The sequence below is a fragment of the Anas acuta genome, chromosome 1 (assembly GCF_963932015.1).
Source record: "Anas acuta chromosome 1, bAnaAcu1.1, whole genome shotgun sequence".
Lineage (NCBI taxonomy): Eukaryota > Metazoa > Chordata > Aves > Anseriformes > Anatidae > Anas > Anas acuta.
In genome coordinates this window covers 125,734,325-125,749,026 of record NC_088979.1, presented here as the reverse complement: position 1 = coordinate 125,749,026, position 14,702 = coordinate 125,734,325, and the positions used below count along the sequence as shown (strand labels likewise).

Sequence of the window (14,702 nt, the reverse complement as noted above, 5' to 3'; positions counted from 1 at the left end):
AAATGAAAACAGAAGTACTAACTCAGCCAGGGGCCTATTCTGTCATTTGCCTCGAAAGTGCCAAAGATAACTTCTTAATCTGTTTTTCTTGTTTTCCTCAGTTCCAGTGGACAGGCTAATGTATTTTACACCATCCCCGACACTATCACAGAATGGAAAGCCAGTGCTTTCTGTTTGCAGAATGATGTTGGCTTTGGCATCTCATCACCTGTTTCGCTGACAGCATTCCAACCATTCTTTGTGGATCTCACCTTGCCATACTCTGTCATTCGGGGGGAAAAATTTAATTTAATAGCCAACGTCTTCAATTACCTCGACAAATGCATCCAGGTACATCAAGTCCCCTTTCAATTCTGATACGGTTTGCCTGTTTCCCAGAGTTCCTAACATTGCTTCTGTATCCTGCATAACACGTTAGAAATACAGAAATAAGTGTTTAAGTTATGCCGTAGCTTGACATATTACTCTTTCACCCTCTCTGCCAAGATCCATTCTTGGTTCATCAGAAAAGGCCAACTAGTCCACAGAAGTTTGCTCCTTATCCCTACACAATTCAGTTATTTTTGCTCTTGAGGGAGGAACTTGAGTGGAGGGTATGGGTACTGTGCAGTACAAAACAATACATACTGAGTATGTAGTATGTAGCAGTTAGTCATAAGAAGGCCTGACTGATAAAACAAGCTCAGACACCTCAGCACACTTCTGTAAAAAAACAGCCATTAACAGTGGGTGGAAAAGAAACAGGCTTGCTACCTCCTTAGAGAAACGTGCCATCCTTATTTCCCAGACCCATCCTTCAGAATCAGATGACAAATAGCTTCTCCAGCAAGTAACCATCTCCTGTGACTTGCAGCTTAATTTTAGGGACAGTCTACTTCATTTGTAATCTTGCTCTTTCTCTCTGTTTCTCAGGTCAGTGCCATACTGGCAGAGTCGAGTGACTACAAGGCAGAAGTCCTTTCACCAGAGGGAAACACAGCAAGGGTGTGTGCCAATGAAAGAAAAACCTATATTTGGGCTGTTAGCCCCCTCAGTCTTGGTAAGGTTGTCTTTTGGTTACCCTGATTTATCTTTATTTTATCTTTCTACCTTTGTTGCTCTGACTCTTTAATGAAGCATCAATAATCCACAGGCAAACGTTTTTGGACAACTCCATTAGTTGTGTCAAAAATTTAATATTGGACCTCTGCTAAAGTTCTCTTATATGCACTGAAAAATCAGTGAGTTGTTCATTTCCTGTCTACTTTAGGAAGAACTGTTCACTTGCCTCATTATGTATGAAATACTGGCAGGGTTTCATGTGCCTATGATCCTTCAGTTTACAGTTTTACACCTAATGAACTGTATTCAATAATTTGCTAATAATTTTGTAGTGGTTTCTCAATAGGCAGAGGATATTGATCCTTCACAGCTTAACAGTACGGTCTATTTACACTGCCTTGAAGTCAACATTGTCTTTTTAAAAAAGCAATCACAGTAGTTTATAAGTTTATATACGTTAGTGCCTCAAAAGCTGAAGTACAAAACAAACAAACAAAACCTTAAATTAGCAAAGATTCTTCTCAAAATGAACTACAGATAGGACTTTTCTTTAAAAGATGGTGAAAACTGATAGCGAGTACTGTCATTTGTTTAGCCAGGATCCATCCCTATTTCATCCCTTGTACTATGTCCCTAGGCAAGTACTCCTTGCCACTAGTGGACAGATGTGGAGTTTTAATGAAATTTGTTTACATTGCCTTCAGAGTGAATACATTTATCAGCTGTCAGTCAGACTAGGAGGAGGCAGTGAAAGCCAGGTGTAACTGCAGATGATGAAAATAACTTTTTATTCTTGGGCTGGTGGCTGGCTCTCCAGGTGAGGTGAAATTCACAATTACTGCTGAGGCCAAACTGGATACTAAGGATGCCGGAAAGAACACGTCTTCAGAAGAGAGGACAATTCGCAGGGACACCCTGATTCGAACATTACAAGTTGAGGTACAGTAAAAAATCTGCATGGGGTTAATTCTTTTTGGAAAATTCAGTGCCTATGGCTGTGGGTTAGAAGCAGTTAACTAGTGTGAGGAGGCAAGACAGCTGACAGATGGAGCTATGTGCAGTAGGGCGTCTCCTTATGAATCCAAGAGTGGAATTCACAATGATCCATGGCATCCAAAAGCATACACGTCCTGACATTCCTCGAATGTGAGCAGAGCTGTAGCCATAGCGGACATTTAATTCCTTACTTGTATGTGCCTTTCACCTGTGACTGTAATACCAGGGAGGAGAGGACAGATATGAAAGGAATGGGATTTACCTTGAGCATCATAAAGCAGCAGGCACATGACTGTCCTCAAGTCCTTCTCAGAGGCTGGAACTGTCTATTTTATAACTGTTTTCTAAGAAGGATGGTGCTCAGCACAGTCTGTGGTTTAAGAAAGAGAGTAAGCCACAGCTCAAGAGATATTGCAGTGGAGATGGCAGGACAGGGTACAGGAGGGTGCATTCTCTGGATAGCCACTTCCATGTAATGCTATGCACTGCTTAATTGTTCCTGATTTCATAGTGACATTTTACACTTTTTTTCTCTCTCTGACAACTTCTCTGCAATCAAACAGCCTGAAGGTATCAAAAAAGAATTGACTCAGAGCTCCCTAGTTTGCACAAAAGGTAAGGCAAATTTATTCATTCATTTGAAGTAACTGATGGAAATACCTCACTGCCTTCTTGATTTTCTCCTATGAAAACAGAGATCTTCCCAGGGGAGGAGGGATGGTCTCAGGGTTAAGGAGCTGGGCTACAATTCAGAGTTTTCAGAGATACCTTAGACTCATTGGGTATGGGCTCTGCAGTGGTTTCTTTACCAAGACAGCAAATAATAACTGTAGTAATGCATAGAAAGTAAAGATTGGGGGAAGGAGGATGTTTTCAACAATTCTTAGCTGTATTTTCTTGTCAGGCAAAACAGTTTCAGAACCAGTGTCTCTCAACCTGCCAAGAAACCTGGTGGAGGGATCAGCCAGAGCTTATTTCTCTGTCATCGGTAAGTTTAGTATCTAGACTAAAATTAAAAGTAAAGCATTTTTTCCCTTACAATGAACCCAGAGCCACCATGTATACATATGCAAAACTAAAGTTGAGGAGCTACTGATCTGGATTTAGAGAAAATGTTTTCTACTTTCCAAAATGCCAAAGACAGAAGTTGCTCAGAATTATCTCATATTGTATCAAAAGAGGATAGAAAAAAACAGTCAGATTATTATAATATATTACATTCCAGGTGATATCGCATTAGCATATAGTGTAGTATGTGTATGTATATGTGTAGTAAAACAGTTGATTCAGCTGAAAATTAAGCTAGAGCAGACTTCTTGAAAAAACAAAACCAACACATTTTTATTTCTTGGAAAGAAGACTTCAGAGATATGCTGACAGCACAATTCAAATTTATACTTTTGCATAATGAAAAACGTTTGTCAGTTTATAAATACACATAGAATGAGACTTATACATCCCAATCAGCTCTGTGAACCTTAAAGTCATTATTAAGACCAACAGTTCTCCTCAATGAGGTTCTGAACTCCGATTGCTTTCTAAAAGTAATTGTTTTGCATGTCTGGGTCAGTGTGTGGTGTGCTGGTACTGTGGAATACAGCCTCTGTAGCCCATCAGCAATATACCCCCAAACCTCATTTTCATATGTACCCACCAAATGGGAAGCACATTGTAAAGGCCAGGGTATTCTAACCCTTCTAAGCATTCACAGCTAATTCTCAGAAAACATACCAGTCAGCATCAATCATTCCAGTGATTGGTTCCTTCCCAAATTTGCAGTTTTGCAGGCATTCAGCACCAAAAATCAAAAATCAAAATCAACATGGGGGTACTTCGGTCTTTCTTCTAAGCTGTGTCTTTGGTTACTGTGCTTACTATGTATTGGTCATATAGAGTATCATAATAATGTGCTCATAATAATGTAAAATAAAACAATGTAAAAAAATGTGTAAGAAAATAAACATTTGAACTGAACTGGATTCCTTATACCTTTCATTCTTCAGGAGACATCTTGGGCACAGCTCTGAGGAATATGGAAAACCTCCTTCATATGCCATATGGCTGTGGAGAACAGAACATGGCCTTGTTCACACCCAACATCTATGCCCTTGATTATCTGAATAAAACTGGGCAGCTGACTGAAGAGATTAGAGCCAAGGGTACTGGTTATTTAATTACAGGTGAGAGCCTTTCACATTATTCCATTGTGATCATTGTGATTGTACACACTGAACTCTAGACAGTGAACACAGATCTCTGAATTCTAGCACCACATGTACTGCACATAAGCAGTCAATGACAGCACCCCAAAGAAGCAGTTGGTACTCTCAGGAGCAAAAATAGCTAGAAATCCTAATGGCTGATATTATTCACCAGACATGTAGTACTTAATATTAAATACCAAAGTCTTACTGCTTCAGTTGAATAAACAGCAGGACTAGTCCTTTTCTGTGATAAGAATATGTCTTCTTTATTGTACTTTTAGGCTACCAAAAACAGCTATCATACAAACACCGGGATGGATCCTACAGCTCCTTTGGGACACGAGATGGGGAAGGGAGTGTGTGGTAAGTGGTGGCACTTTCTATTTCCTTAGTTCAGAATCTTTGAAACAAGTTCAAAATTTAAAATGGTTTTTAATTTTAATTGTCTAAATGGACATAGCTCAATTAATTTGATCACCTAGTAAGTGAGATACTAATAAACTGGAGAGAATGCAACAGAACAATTATAAGATGATTATCGACTGGAACACATGATGTTCAAGGAGAGACAAGGAACTAGATTTGTTCAGCCTCTAGAAGAGGAGTCTAATGGATAAACTAGGTGCAGCCCTCCACTACCTAGACCAGAAGATCTGTAGAAAAGACGGAGTTGGACTCTTATTAGAGGTACACAGAGTAAGGAAAAGAGTTTTCCATACAAATATTACGACAGAGAAAACTGGACAGAATGAAAAAAAGTCTTTTCCATGAGAAGGGTGCAACACTCAACCAGGTGCCTAGGGTGGGTGTGGAAATCTCCATCCCTGGATCCCTGGACTAGACAAGACACTGAGCAACCTGATCAAGCTTTGAAGTTGGCCTTAGTTTAAGCAGATGGTGGGACTGCAGACTTACAGAAGTTCCTTCCCACACAGATTATTTCATAGTTCCATTAGTTATGATAAGAAATTACTATCATCAGTCATCAAGATGTGTCTATGCTTTACCCCTGCTCTGAAGGAATGGCTTTAGCACAGTAATAGAGAAGTCTCATGGCAGTTTGTAATACCAGGATTTTAATAATTTATTTAAAATTTATAAAGTACTCATTTCTTTTACCACAAACGTTATGGAATTCATTCTATGTTTGTTTCAATGCATATCCAATTGCTGGTAAGCATTCTTTATCTTGTTCACAACTATTTGCTTTCTGTTTCTGGCTCACCTGTAGGCTCACTGCCTTTGTGTACAAGTCATTTGCACAAGCCAAACGATACATCTACATCGACAACAATGTCCAGTCACAAACTTTGATCTGGCTGGCAAGCAAACAGAAATCAGATGGCTGCTTTGAAAATGTTGGGTCACATTTCAACAATGCTTTGAAGGTAACTGAGTTCAGTATATTCTGAAACTTCCAGTCCTGCCACTGGGACTGATTTATATTATTTCTGCCAGACCCAAATTTATTATCACACCCGTACTCTTCCTAGTACCATTCTCTAGTGTTGCTCGTGTATAAGCTGGGCAAGATTGTTATGTCTTTTATTGATTATTAGGTAGAAACAAGTAGAACTTTCTAAGCTAGAAGTCTCAGCTTTTATTTTCCACCACTGCATTTAGCTCCAGGCTATAACGTGCTTTATTGAAGACATGTAAAAAAAAAAGACACCAAAAATTTACAATTTTGGCTTTATCCTGAGTGATCTTTATTTTTCTTGTTCTTGTGCACACAGGGAGATGGAAGTTGCTTCTGGTCTCTACTCTATTATCTAGACCGTGAATGAATTCATATTTCATTTCTTTCTAGGATAGCTGTACTGACCTATTTTTGCTTGTGTTTTCTTCAGGGTGGAAAAGAAGGTGAATACTCGCTCACAGCGTACGTTGTGGCAGCATTGCTGGAGGCTGGACACTCTGTTGAGGTAGATATTTGATATTGTTATCTTTTATTAGTCTGGTCAGCCATGTATGAAATAATGTGCAAGTCATAATCCTCCCATCCATATTTTTTATGTCTTAAATATTGATTCTAGGACAGTATGGTCAGCTCGGGAAATCTGTCTACAGAACTCTGCAGCTGCCAGAAGCATTTGATGTGTATTATAGATTAGTTACTTATCTAGTTTGTATAAGTTCAGCTGAAGGTGTAAAATCCCTGAGGAATCCAACTGTGTTAAACAATCACAGTCTATGTAGGTGTAAAATCTGGACCGAATTTGCCCACTCCATCCAGAGTCCAGTCTAGAATTCTCTCTGAATTTGTCCAGTCCAAAGTCTAAGCTATCCAAATCTCCAGTCCTACAACTTTCTCTGTGCCTTTATATCCAAGTTATGTTTCTATATTCCTGTGTCATTGTTAACACTGGAAGGAAATGATGAGATTTTTGAATACTTAGCTGGCTGGAATACTTAATAGGTTTGGGGGAATGAGAACTGAATTTTGTTCTCTGTAATACGCCTCCTGTATATCCTCGAGACCCTGGCCCAAATCTTTGTTCTTCCATAAAATAGGGAAGAAGAGAATTGTTCCCAGTCTGACAAATGTATTCTAAGCACACTGAGTTTTACAAGACTAGATGCTGCGAGATGAGGCATCATTTCTGTATCTAAGATAGACAGGATAAAAACATTTTACAGGATGATTCAGTCTTGTGGACTTAGTTCCCAATGTCTGTGAGAATCTCTGAAGCCTGGTGTCACCCCTATAAAGTAAGGCTGCAGTCAGACTACAGTTAACAGTGTGGTGGTGATACCTGAGCTGAAGCAGTGCTCATAGAGAGACTCTGTAAGGCTAAAAGGGTGAAGAGTTTTCTTGATAGCTATAGCTAGCAATGAGTAATAACATCCATCTGAGAGAATGTACTTCATCGTGAGTGCTCAATATACTTTACATAACTCTGTAAAAATATTCTCTGTTTTATAAATGGAGCAACCAAGAGTCAAAGGATTCACCTGCATAAGATCATCACACAAGTCAGGAAAAGAAACCGTGCTCTGTTAGTCATGCTGCCTCTAAATAAATGCAGAAAGAAGGCAACACTGCTGCAAGACCATATTTTATAGAACACACACCGCAGGCCTTTAAACATGTAATGGACTGCATATATCTTAGCATGAGGTGTCAGTGATGGCAGCTTAAGAAGTGATGAAGATCTTTAAAAAGATGTCGAGACACAACCCCAAGTAACCTGACAACCCTACTATATTTTGTATTATTAGCATCCTGTGGTTCAGAGTGGCATGAACTGTTTGGAGGCTGCATTTAGCAATGGGATCCACAACCTGTATAACCAGGCCCTCTTTGCCTATGTTTATGGCTTAGCTGACAAAGAGGAAAAATCCAAATTTTTCCTTGAGAAGTTGGATAAAAGAGCTACCAGAGATGGTAAGTGAAGTATGGCCTTAATGCAGGCAATACAGCTGATGGGAAGGCCTTTGTTATGATGCAATTATTCTGATGTACAGTATTCTCATTCATGTTGCTCCCTTCTCATTTCCTGTCAGCTATGCTACTGAGTTTACCTCTATTATCTCTCTTCATGTCTTTTGGCCTCACAAAAGATTGATCTGTGGCCTGGTGTTCTTAGAATTATGAAATAATCTAAGTGGTAATTGATGTCAGGAAGACTCCAGTCCAAGGTAGTGGAAGACTGCACATTGCTTCCTCTTCTACAGGCTGGACAAATCCAGCCTTCCCTTTACTGTGTCATGTGCTCCACTCCATGACCGTATTGGCATCCTACTGCTGCTCTGCCTCCACTTCATCCCCCACTTTGACTTGTACAGCTTCACTTTATTAATTCCTTTCCCATCCCTTCCTGTGTTCTTTTCTGTACTTAAACTAAAACTCATACAACTCAGAACATTATAGGCTGAAAAAAAACTCTTAGGTAAAGGAAGATGAGGAATTGTATGCATATCTCCCATGTGATTCTGCAGTGAATTAATCAGCAAGTAACATTTTCATGCTTTTTACATCCTGCTTTTCTCTTTTCAGGTAGTTCAGTTCACTGGCAGAGAGAAAATAAGCCACCAGCAGAACATTACCCCATCTTCTATTCCCGTGCCCCTTCTGCTGAGATTGAAATGACCAGCTATGTGCTGCTGGCGTTGCTCAACAAAGCTGAACTCACTCCAGATGACTTATCATACATTTCTCGCATCGTGTACTGGCTTGTCAAACAACAGAACCCATATGGAGGTTTCTCATCCAGCCAGGTGACAAATGGGTGTGGTAAAAAGAATAGATTCTGGGAACAGTCCAGCCTGCAAGCTGGATCTCAAAAGTATCATGTTTCTTCATCACATATTTGTTTGAATAATATTTGACAAATGGTGCTCATATAAGTCCCCTTGGTAGGGCACATTATGGTCTTCGTAGGCAGCTTCATACATTTTTGAGTTTCAGGAAATGGGAATTTACCCAGTTTTCAAGTTAGCAGAAGATAAGGGTAACTGTTGACAGAGCATTACATGTATACCAGATTTTCTGGGATAATTCGATCCCATTAACCCAGAACTTGTATCTTCTCTCCTTAACTCTTTACAAAGGCCTCCTCCTTTTATGACTGATCACTGACAATGGAAAACAGTAATTTTGCAATCTCATGCTCTATTTCACAGTTGTGTATCTGTCTAATTAGGGATCGTATTGTTCTTTTCAGGACACTGTTGTTGCTCTCCAAGCTTTAGCCAAGTATGGATACCTGACCTTCTCTAAGGAAAGCCGTAACACAGTCAAGGTCAGCTTCATGCAGTTGCCCAGTAAGGCCTTCCAGGTGAATGACAAGAACCGCTTCTTACTGCAGCAGGCTTCCTTACCCACTGTTCCAGGGAATTACAGCATGGATGTGAATGGCACTGGCTGTGTCTATCTGCAGGTAAGCAAGCTGGAGACTCACCACGACCCTGGTGAGAACTAAGCAGGGGTCCTCTTTACCTCATTTTTTTCTATACCTCATGCCAAAGCCACCAAAATCTGTAGATCTGTGACCATCTCATGCTTTCCATCTCTTTTAGACAACCTTGAGATACAACGTGCATCTGCCAATCCAAGTTGCAGGATTTTCTCTCTCTGTACAGACAGCCAATGTATCCTGCACAAACAACTTCCCACCAAAGTTTGACCTTGTCATCTCTGCCAGGTAACTTCCTCTTCTTGATCTACCTTCTTGCATTCTCAGTTTGGTAAAATACCCAAGGGAGGATTTAAGTACAGGCAGTTAACCATTATTGTGCGCCTGCAGGAAGACAAACAGGACAATATCCTAACTCTCTCATCCTTCACTACTAAATTTCTCTCACTTGCTGTAAACCAGTGGAACATCAGAGCCATTCAGTTTAGAGATTATCTGAGTTGATTGTGAGTTAGAGCTGAAAATTTCATTCACCAGTCTCCTCTTCATTTGGACATTAATAGAAGTTTTCTCATTTCAGTTACACAGGGAACCGCCACGTCTCCAACATGGCTATTATTGATGTGAAAATGCTCTCAGGTTTTGTTCCCGATAGATCTTCCCTGAAAAAGGTAAAGAATGGGAGCAAAGTGAATGGTAAACCTTGAAAATAGAGGAGGTTGGCAAAAATAGTCACTGATTAGCAAATTGTGGACCAATGGGGATTCTACAAAGTCCCTGGTCACAGTCTTCTGTCACATACTCTGTCAAATTTGCAGCTCTTCATCTGCTGAAGACAAATCTGTTAGGATCTGCCAAATTCAGTAGCTCAAAAAAGGTGAGACTGCGTTCTCCAAGTCCAGTCAGCAAGTAAGGCCGAGCATGTGTTCCCAATAGGCACACATGCACACAATACACCTACACAGCTATAAATGACTGGCCACACAGATCAATCAAGACAGAAAAGGCACATATAGCACAGGTGGCCTTATCCTTTTCCTCTTTCTGTCTGATTAGGATGAAAGCTCATTTCTGGAAGTGATATAGGTATATATGCATTAACATAATGTGGAATATCCCCTGGTAGCTGGCCTCAGACACTCAGTCTGACCAGTAGCTGCCCCTGGTTCTTTGGTCTGCCACACACTGCCTTATACTGGCACTTGGACACCTTCAGGGCCACTCCAGCCACTCCAGTGTCTGGGACTGAGACCTCTTGCACCTACACATATGCACGGTGGGCACCTCCAATACATAGACCTTAGGTATGTAGTCAATAATATAGCCGGACTTGTATGTTTTCCCAGTTGCCTCATGAAGACACATACAGACACAAACACACAAAAACAAGTTGCTCTGCTAGCTAGCCCAGACTGCTGGCCTGTCCAGTATGTGACCCCAAGACCTTATTAGTGTCTCCAGTAACTAACCCAGACTTTCTGGTCCCTCCAAGTCAGATCCTCTGGTCTCTTCAGTATTTAGCCCAGACTTGTGGCTGCTTCAAAACTTGGCTGCCAAACCACATAACTTGTTATTCCTGTTATTCTATTTTGATATACACTAGCAATCATGAAACTTAAACTCCAAGTAAACAAAAAGAACAATGCAATTTATTTTAGAATCTTCTCACAGCTTGGTACATCTAAAAGCACTTATCATTCAGGCATGATTTTTTTTTTTTTTTGTCTAGAACTGTAAGACATTCGTAACTTTTCTTTGGAAGGTGAAACCCCCTGATGATGACATTATTGACATCCCACTCATTGCATCCATTTGGCAAAAAAAATAGCTTGTTTTAACATTTGAAACATTATATTTTATTTATTTATTTTTTAATAGTAAAATAATTTTGTTCATGTAGTTTTCTAAAACTTTTTGGTACTATTGTAATATTTTTAAAAAATATACTACAGAAAGCAAGTTAGTTCAACCTGCATAAATTATCGTGTGATTTTAAATTCTCGTTGAAATGACACTACGCTTAAGCTGATAAGTAGACACAGACACCAAACCTGACCAGTAAAACCAGGATAATTTTCATTGTGGTTTATTTCAGCTTGCCATTGTATGAAAACACCCGACCTTTTGCATTTTTTATTTTGGCCACTAGATGTCACGGTGGCACAACAGGAGCACAGCGACCACTTTAAACATTTTGCTAGCGTATAGCTATTTGTAAGTCTCCTTGACAAACCTCACGTTAAAATTGGTATCACTTGCCTTATTCATAGCTTCAGTACCAAGATTCTGTTGTGGATCGCGTAGACATCAAGAACAACCACATCTTCTTTTACCTTCAGAAGGTAAGTTTGGGAAGTTTCTTTTGGGTTTTGTTAAAATGGAAGTTTAAAATAGGCTCCCAGAGAAAAAGAAAAATCATATCAAAAGCAGATTAAGAATACAAACCTTAAAGAATTAAAGGGACTTTACCCTGTCCAACCTCAAGTAAGTAAGTTACCTAGAAATACAATAGTTGTAGTGTACTGTGAAGAGCTTTGTTACTACTTTTAATACATGAAGAATGCTATGTGATTAAATAACATTTTGCAAACATAGCAAAGTTGCATTCCATATTGCAAAAAATCACGGTCAGCATAATATTCCTGAGCCTCTAAGTGACACTTTTCATCATTTGATGAAAGCTGAAAGTGTATCATATGAAGTCAATATCATCCCCTCCCTTTTAGAGAGAGGTATGTATGAAAAGAGTGCTCCTCCCACATCAGTGACATTAACAAAGGGAGTGAGGGAGAAGGAAGAAAATCAAAACACAAGGTATCTTAAAATACCAAAAGGGGAAGGAGGGAGGAAGCAAAATGAATTATATCTACCTTTTATACAATAATTGTTATCAGTTGGTCTGCAAGGATCTAGTAAGGAAGATCGGAGGCAGTATTCTGAATTCACAGAGAGGCTGAGATGTTGAGATGGGAATGTTTACACAGCAGGGCACCGGTATTGCAGAAAGCTCTACAGAACCCCTGTCCATGGCTCCATTCCTATAAAGAGATCAGCAAGATAGAAACAAGAAGAAATGGAGAGGAAAGCAGGGTCACAGTCCCAGACATAAAGCAGAAAGCTTGAAGATGAGGAAGAGGAGTAAGGAGGAATGTTTGGGTCTGGCTACAAGAGTATGGATTGAGGAACAAACCAATAGGGGGGGGTGGGAGCCTTGAATTCAATGTGATTAGAGAAAAAAAAGGGGGGGGGGGGAAAGTTCATAGGAAGGTGGTTTTAGCTGGGAAAAAGCAAGGAAATAAAATAACTACCTTTTAGTGAGAGGAAGAATGGTGATGTGCTGAAAGCTTCAGTAATCACAGAATGGTTGTATTATAGGCAATGGAAGTATGAAAAGAAAGAAGGAAAATAGCTCACAGGTTTAGCAACAAAACATATTTAGCAACAAAACGTGTTTAGCAACAACATTTAAACAATGTCTGATTTGATTTAAAGATTACAATCTGGAGAGAAGTGTAGAATGGTACTTTGTCATCTAGTCTGGCCCAAATGCATCTACTCAACCTTAGCCTCAGGACTAGACATGTAAAGAAAAAGTCCTCATCTTTTTGTCTTGCCATTTCCAGCTCTCCCAGAAAGCAATCAGCTTCTCCTTCAGTGTGGAGCAAAGCCTGCCTGTGTCAAATATCAAACCAGCAGCAGTACATATTTATGATTACTATGAAACAGGTAGGTGACCTCAGCAGACACACACGCACACCAAAAAAATAAAATAAAAAATAATAATTAAAAATATTTATCTCAGCATTTGCTGGGTGAGGACAGTGGATTTTCCCTTACTGTCTCTGTGCAAGCTTCTCTTCATGTTTCTGCTGCTTTTATTTCTCTTTGTTAGAGAAGCAAGCTAGCAATTTTTCTGCTTTCTCTTACCAGACTGCAAAGGGTTTTCAGAAACATAGACAGCAGATGTCCCCATCTTTTCATTTCTTGCTTCATTTAAACATATAGCAGGTTAGAAAGTGATGTGTCATGAGTTGCTTTCTTGCAAATTACATACAGAAAGAAGTGTGGTTTCGCTTTCTTTCCCCAGTTTGGACATGATGACATAAAATCAGTAACCCAAAGACAACAGCATTCATGACTTCACTAATCTAGCTTGTCTCATATTTTTACTTTACATGGCCACAGTAGGCTGTGTTCAAAAAACTAGCCTATACTGGAATTCAAATACTTAAGTAGGAATGTCAGTACTGCTGAACTCAACAGAAGCTTAAGCATGTAATTAGAATATTAAGAGCCTGACCACCTTTCTAGATATGTCCTCAAGGAACTACAAATATATCAGGCATTACCCAATTGTGGCAGTTTTGTTATCAAAACTGTGACTCAGGTTCTCAGAAGCTTTTCTCAAGTATAACCCAATGGTATAACCTTTGGGAACTATCTCAGCAGAATAGCAGCAGCATCCAGAGAATTCTGGAGTGCCTGTTCTACTACCTGATCCACATCCCATGTCATAACAGTAATCACAAACACTGCCAGAGGAGTGCATTAGGCACTGACTGTGCAGACCTGCAACTGAATGCCTTGACAACTGGAAGACCACAGCAAAATTTATAAGATGTTTTCCAATTCAGCATAATGTGTTAATCTTATGCACAGGGACTGGGGTCGGAATGATTTCTTACTCTCATACAACTGTCATCTTTCTTTTTTCCTTTCCAGATGAATATGCCCTTGCAGAATACCAAACACCCTGCTCTGCATCTTCCAACTGAAATCAGATACGTGCCAGAAGAAGTAATGGGTCAGAAGGTATAAAACAAGCATTTGTAGGGGAAGAAGAGGATAAGAGACTTGGTTGTTTATGGAGAGGGCAATGAAAAGTGTATAGAAGAATAAATCCCAATGTGACATCGATTAAAATGACACATTCTGGCCCAGGCTTTAAAAATGTTTTGGGTCAGTGAGGATCAGAAACTGCAAATAAAGTGGTTTTCCTAATAAGGGAGATAACTGTGCAACCACCCATCTTTTTGGAAACTCATGTCATATATTTCAGTGGTAGCTTTATGTAAAAGTAAACTCCTGAAACATGTATTTTTGGCCACCGATTCCTCTTAAGAAACCTAAAATTAGGAGAATAATCTGTTGCTGCTTCTGTAGATTTTGATTTGTTTTGGTCTTTCCATTTATCCTGAAGGAAAGTACTGAAGAAATGACATTGATTCTCACATTTTTCAATGACTGAGCTTGGAGAATGTTGTTTACAGATGTTAGACTTCTAGTCACAGGAATACAACTTTATGCAATTTTTACTTCCACTTGGAAAGAGGGATTCTCTCCAGATTAACCTCTCATTTTTTACTGTTCTTTGGAATAAAACCTTCTGATTGATAGTCTCAATCTCCACTTCTTGCTGTAAATGGGGACTGTAAGGTTCTTCATAAACTAAATGATTCATATAATCAACAGGTCAGTCAGTGACAATGACTTACTGACATCAATGACATCTTCACTCAAGGGGTGGTGAGGCACTGGAACAGGTTGCCCAGAGAAGCTGTGGATGCCCCATCCCTGGAGGTGTTCAAGGCCAGGCTGGATG

At 39.6% G+C, this 14,702-nt stretch overlaps 1 protein-coding gene across 1 annotated transcript in view; it reads left to right on the top strand.

Moving 5' to 3' along the window:
• Nucleotides 1–14,496, top strand: part of LOC137865791 (ovostatin-like) — a 30,520-nt gene extending 16,024 nt beyond the window's left edge. Inside the window, exons 19-35 of the mRNA XM_068701242.1 lie at nt 102–330; nt 913–1,039; nt 1,859–1,980; nt 2,601–2,652; nt 2,942–3,025; nt 4,041–4,217; nt 4,523–4,604; nt 5,473–5,629; nt 6,092–6,166; nt 7,464–7,629; nt 8,242–8,462; nt 8,909–9,124; nt 9,264–9,388; nt 9,681–9,771; nt 11,371–11,442; nt 12,724–12,826; nt 13,823–14,496. Coding sequence (XP_068557343.1) covers nt 102–330; nt 913–1,039; nt 1,859–1,980; nt 2,601–2,652; nt 2,942–3,025; nt 4,041–4,217; nt 4,523–4,604; nt 5,473–5,629; nt 6,092–6,166; nt 7,464–7,629; nt 8,242–8,462; nt 8,909–9,124; nt 9,264–9,388; nt 9,681–9,771; nt 11,371–11,442; nt 12,724–12,826; nt 13,823–13,875 — 2,152 coding nt within the window. The 3' untranslated portion in view covers nt 13,876–14,496. The remainder of the gene's footprint in view (nt 1–101; nt 331–912; nt 1,040–1,858; nt 1,981–2,600; nt 2,653–2,941; nt 3,026–4,040; nt 4,218–4,522; nt 4,605–5,472; nt 5,630–6,091; nt 6,167–7,463; nt 7,630–8,241; nt 8,463–8,908; nt 9,125–9,263; nt 9,389–9,680; nt 9,772–11,370; nt 11,443–12,723; nt 12,827–13,822) is intronic.
• The last annotated feature ends 206 nt before the right edge of the window (nt 14,497–14,702 follow it).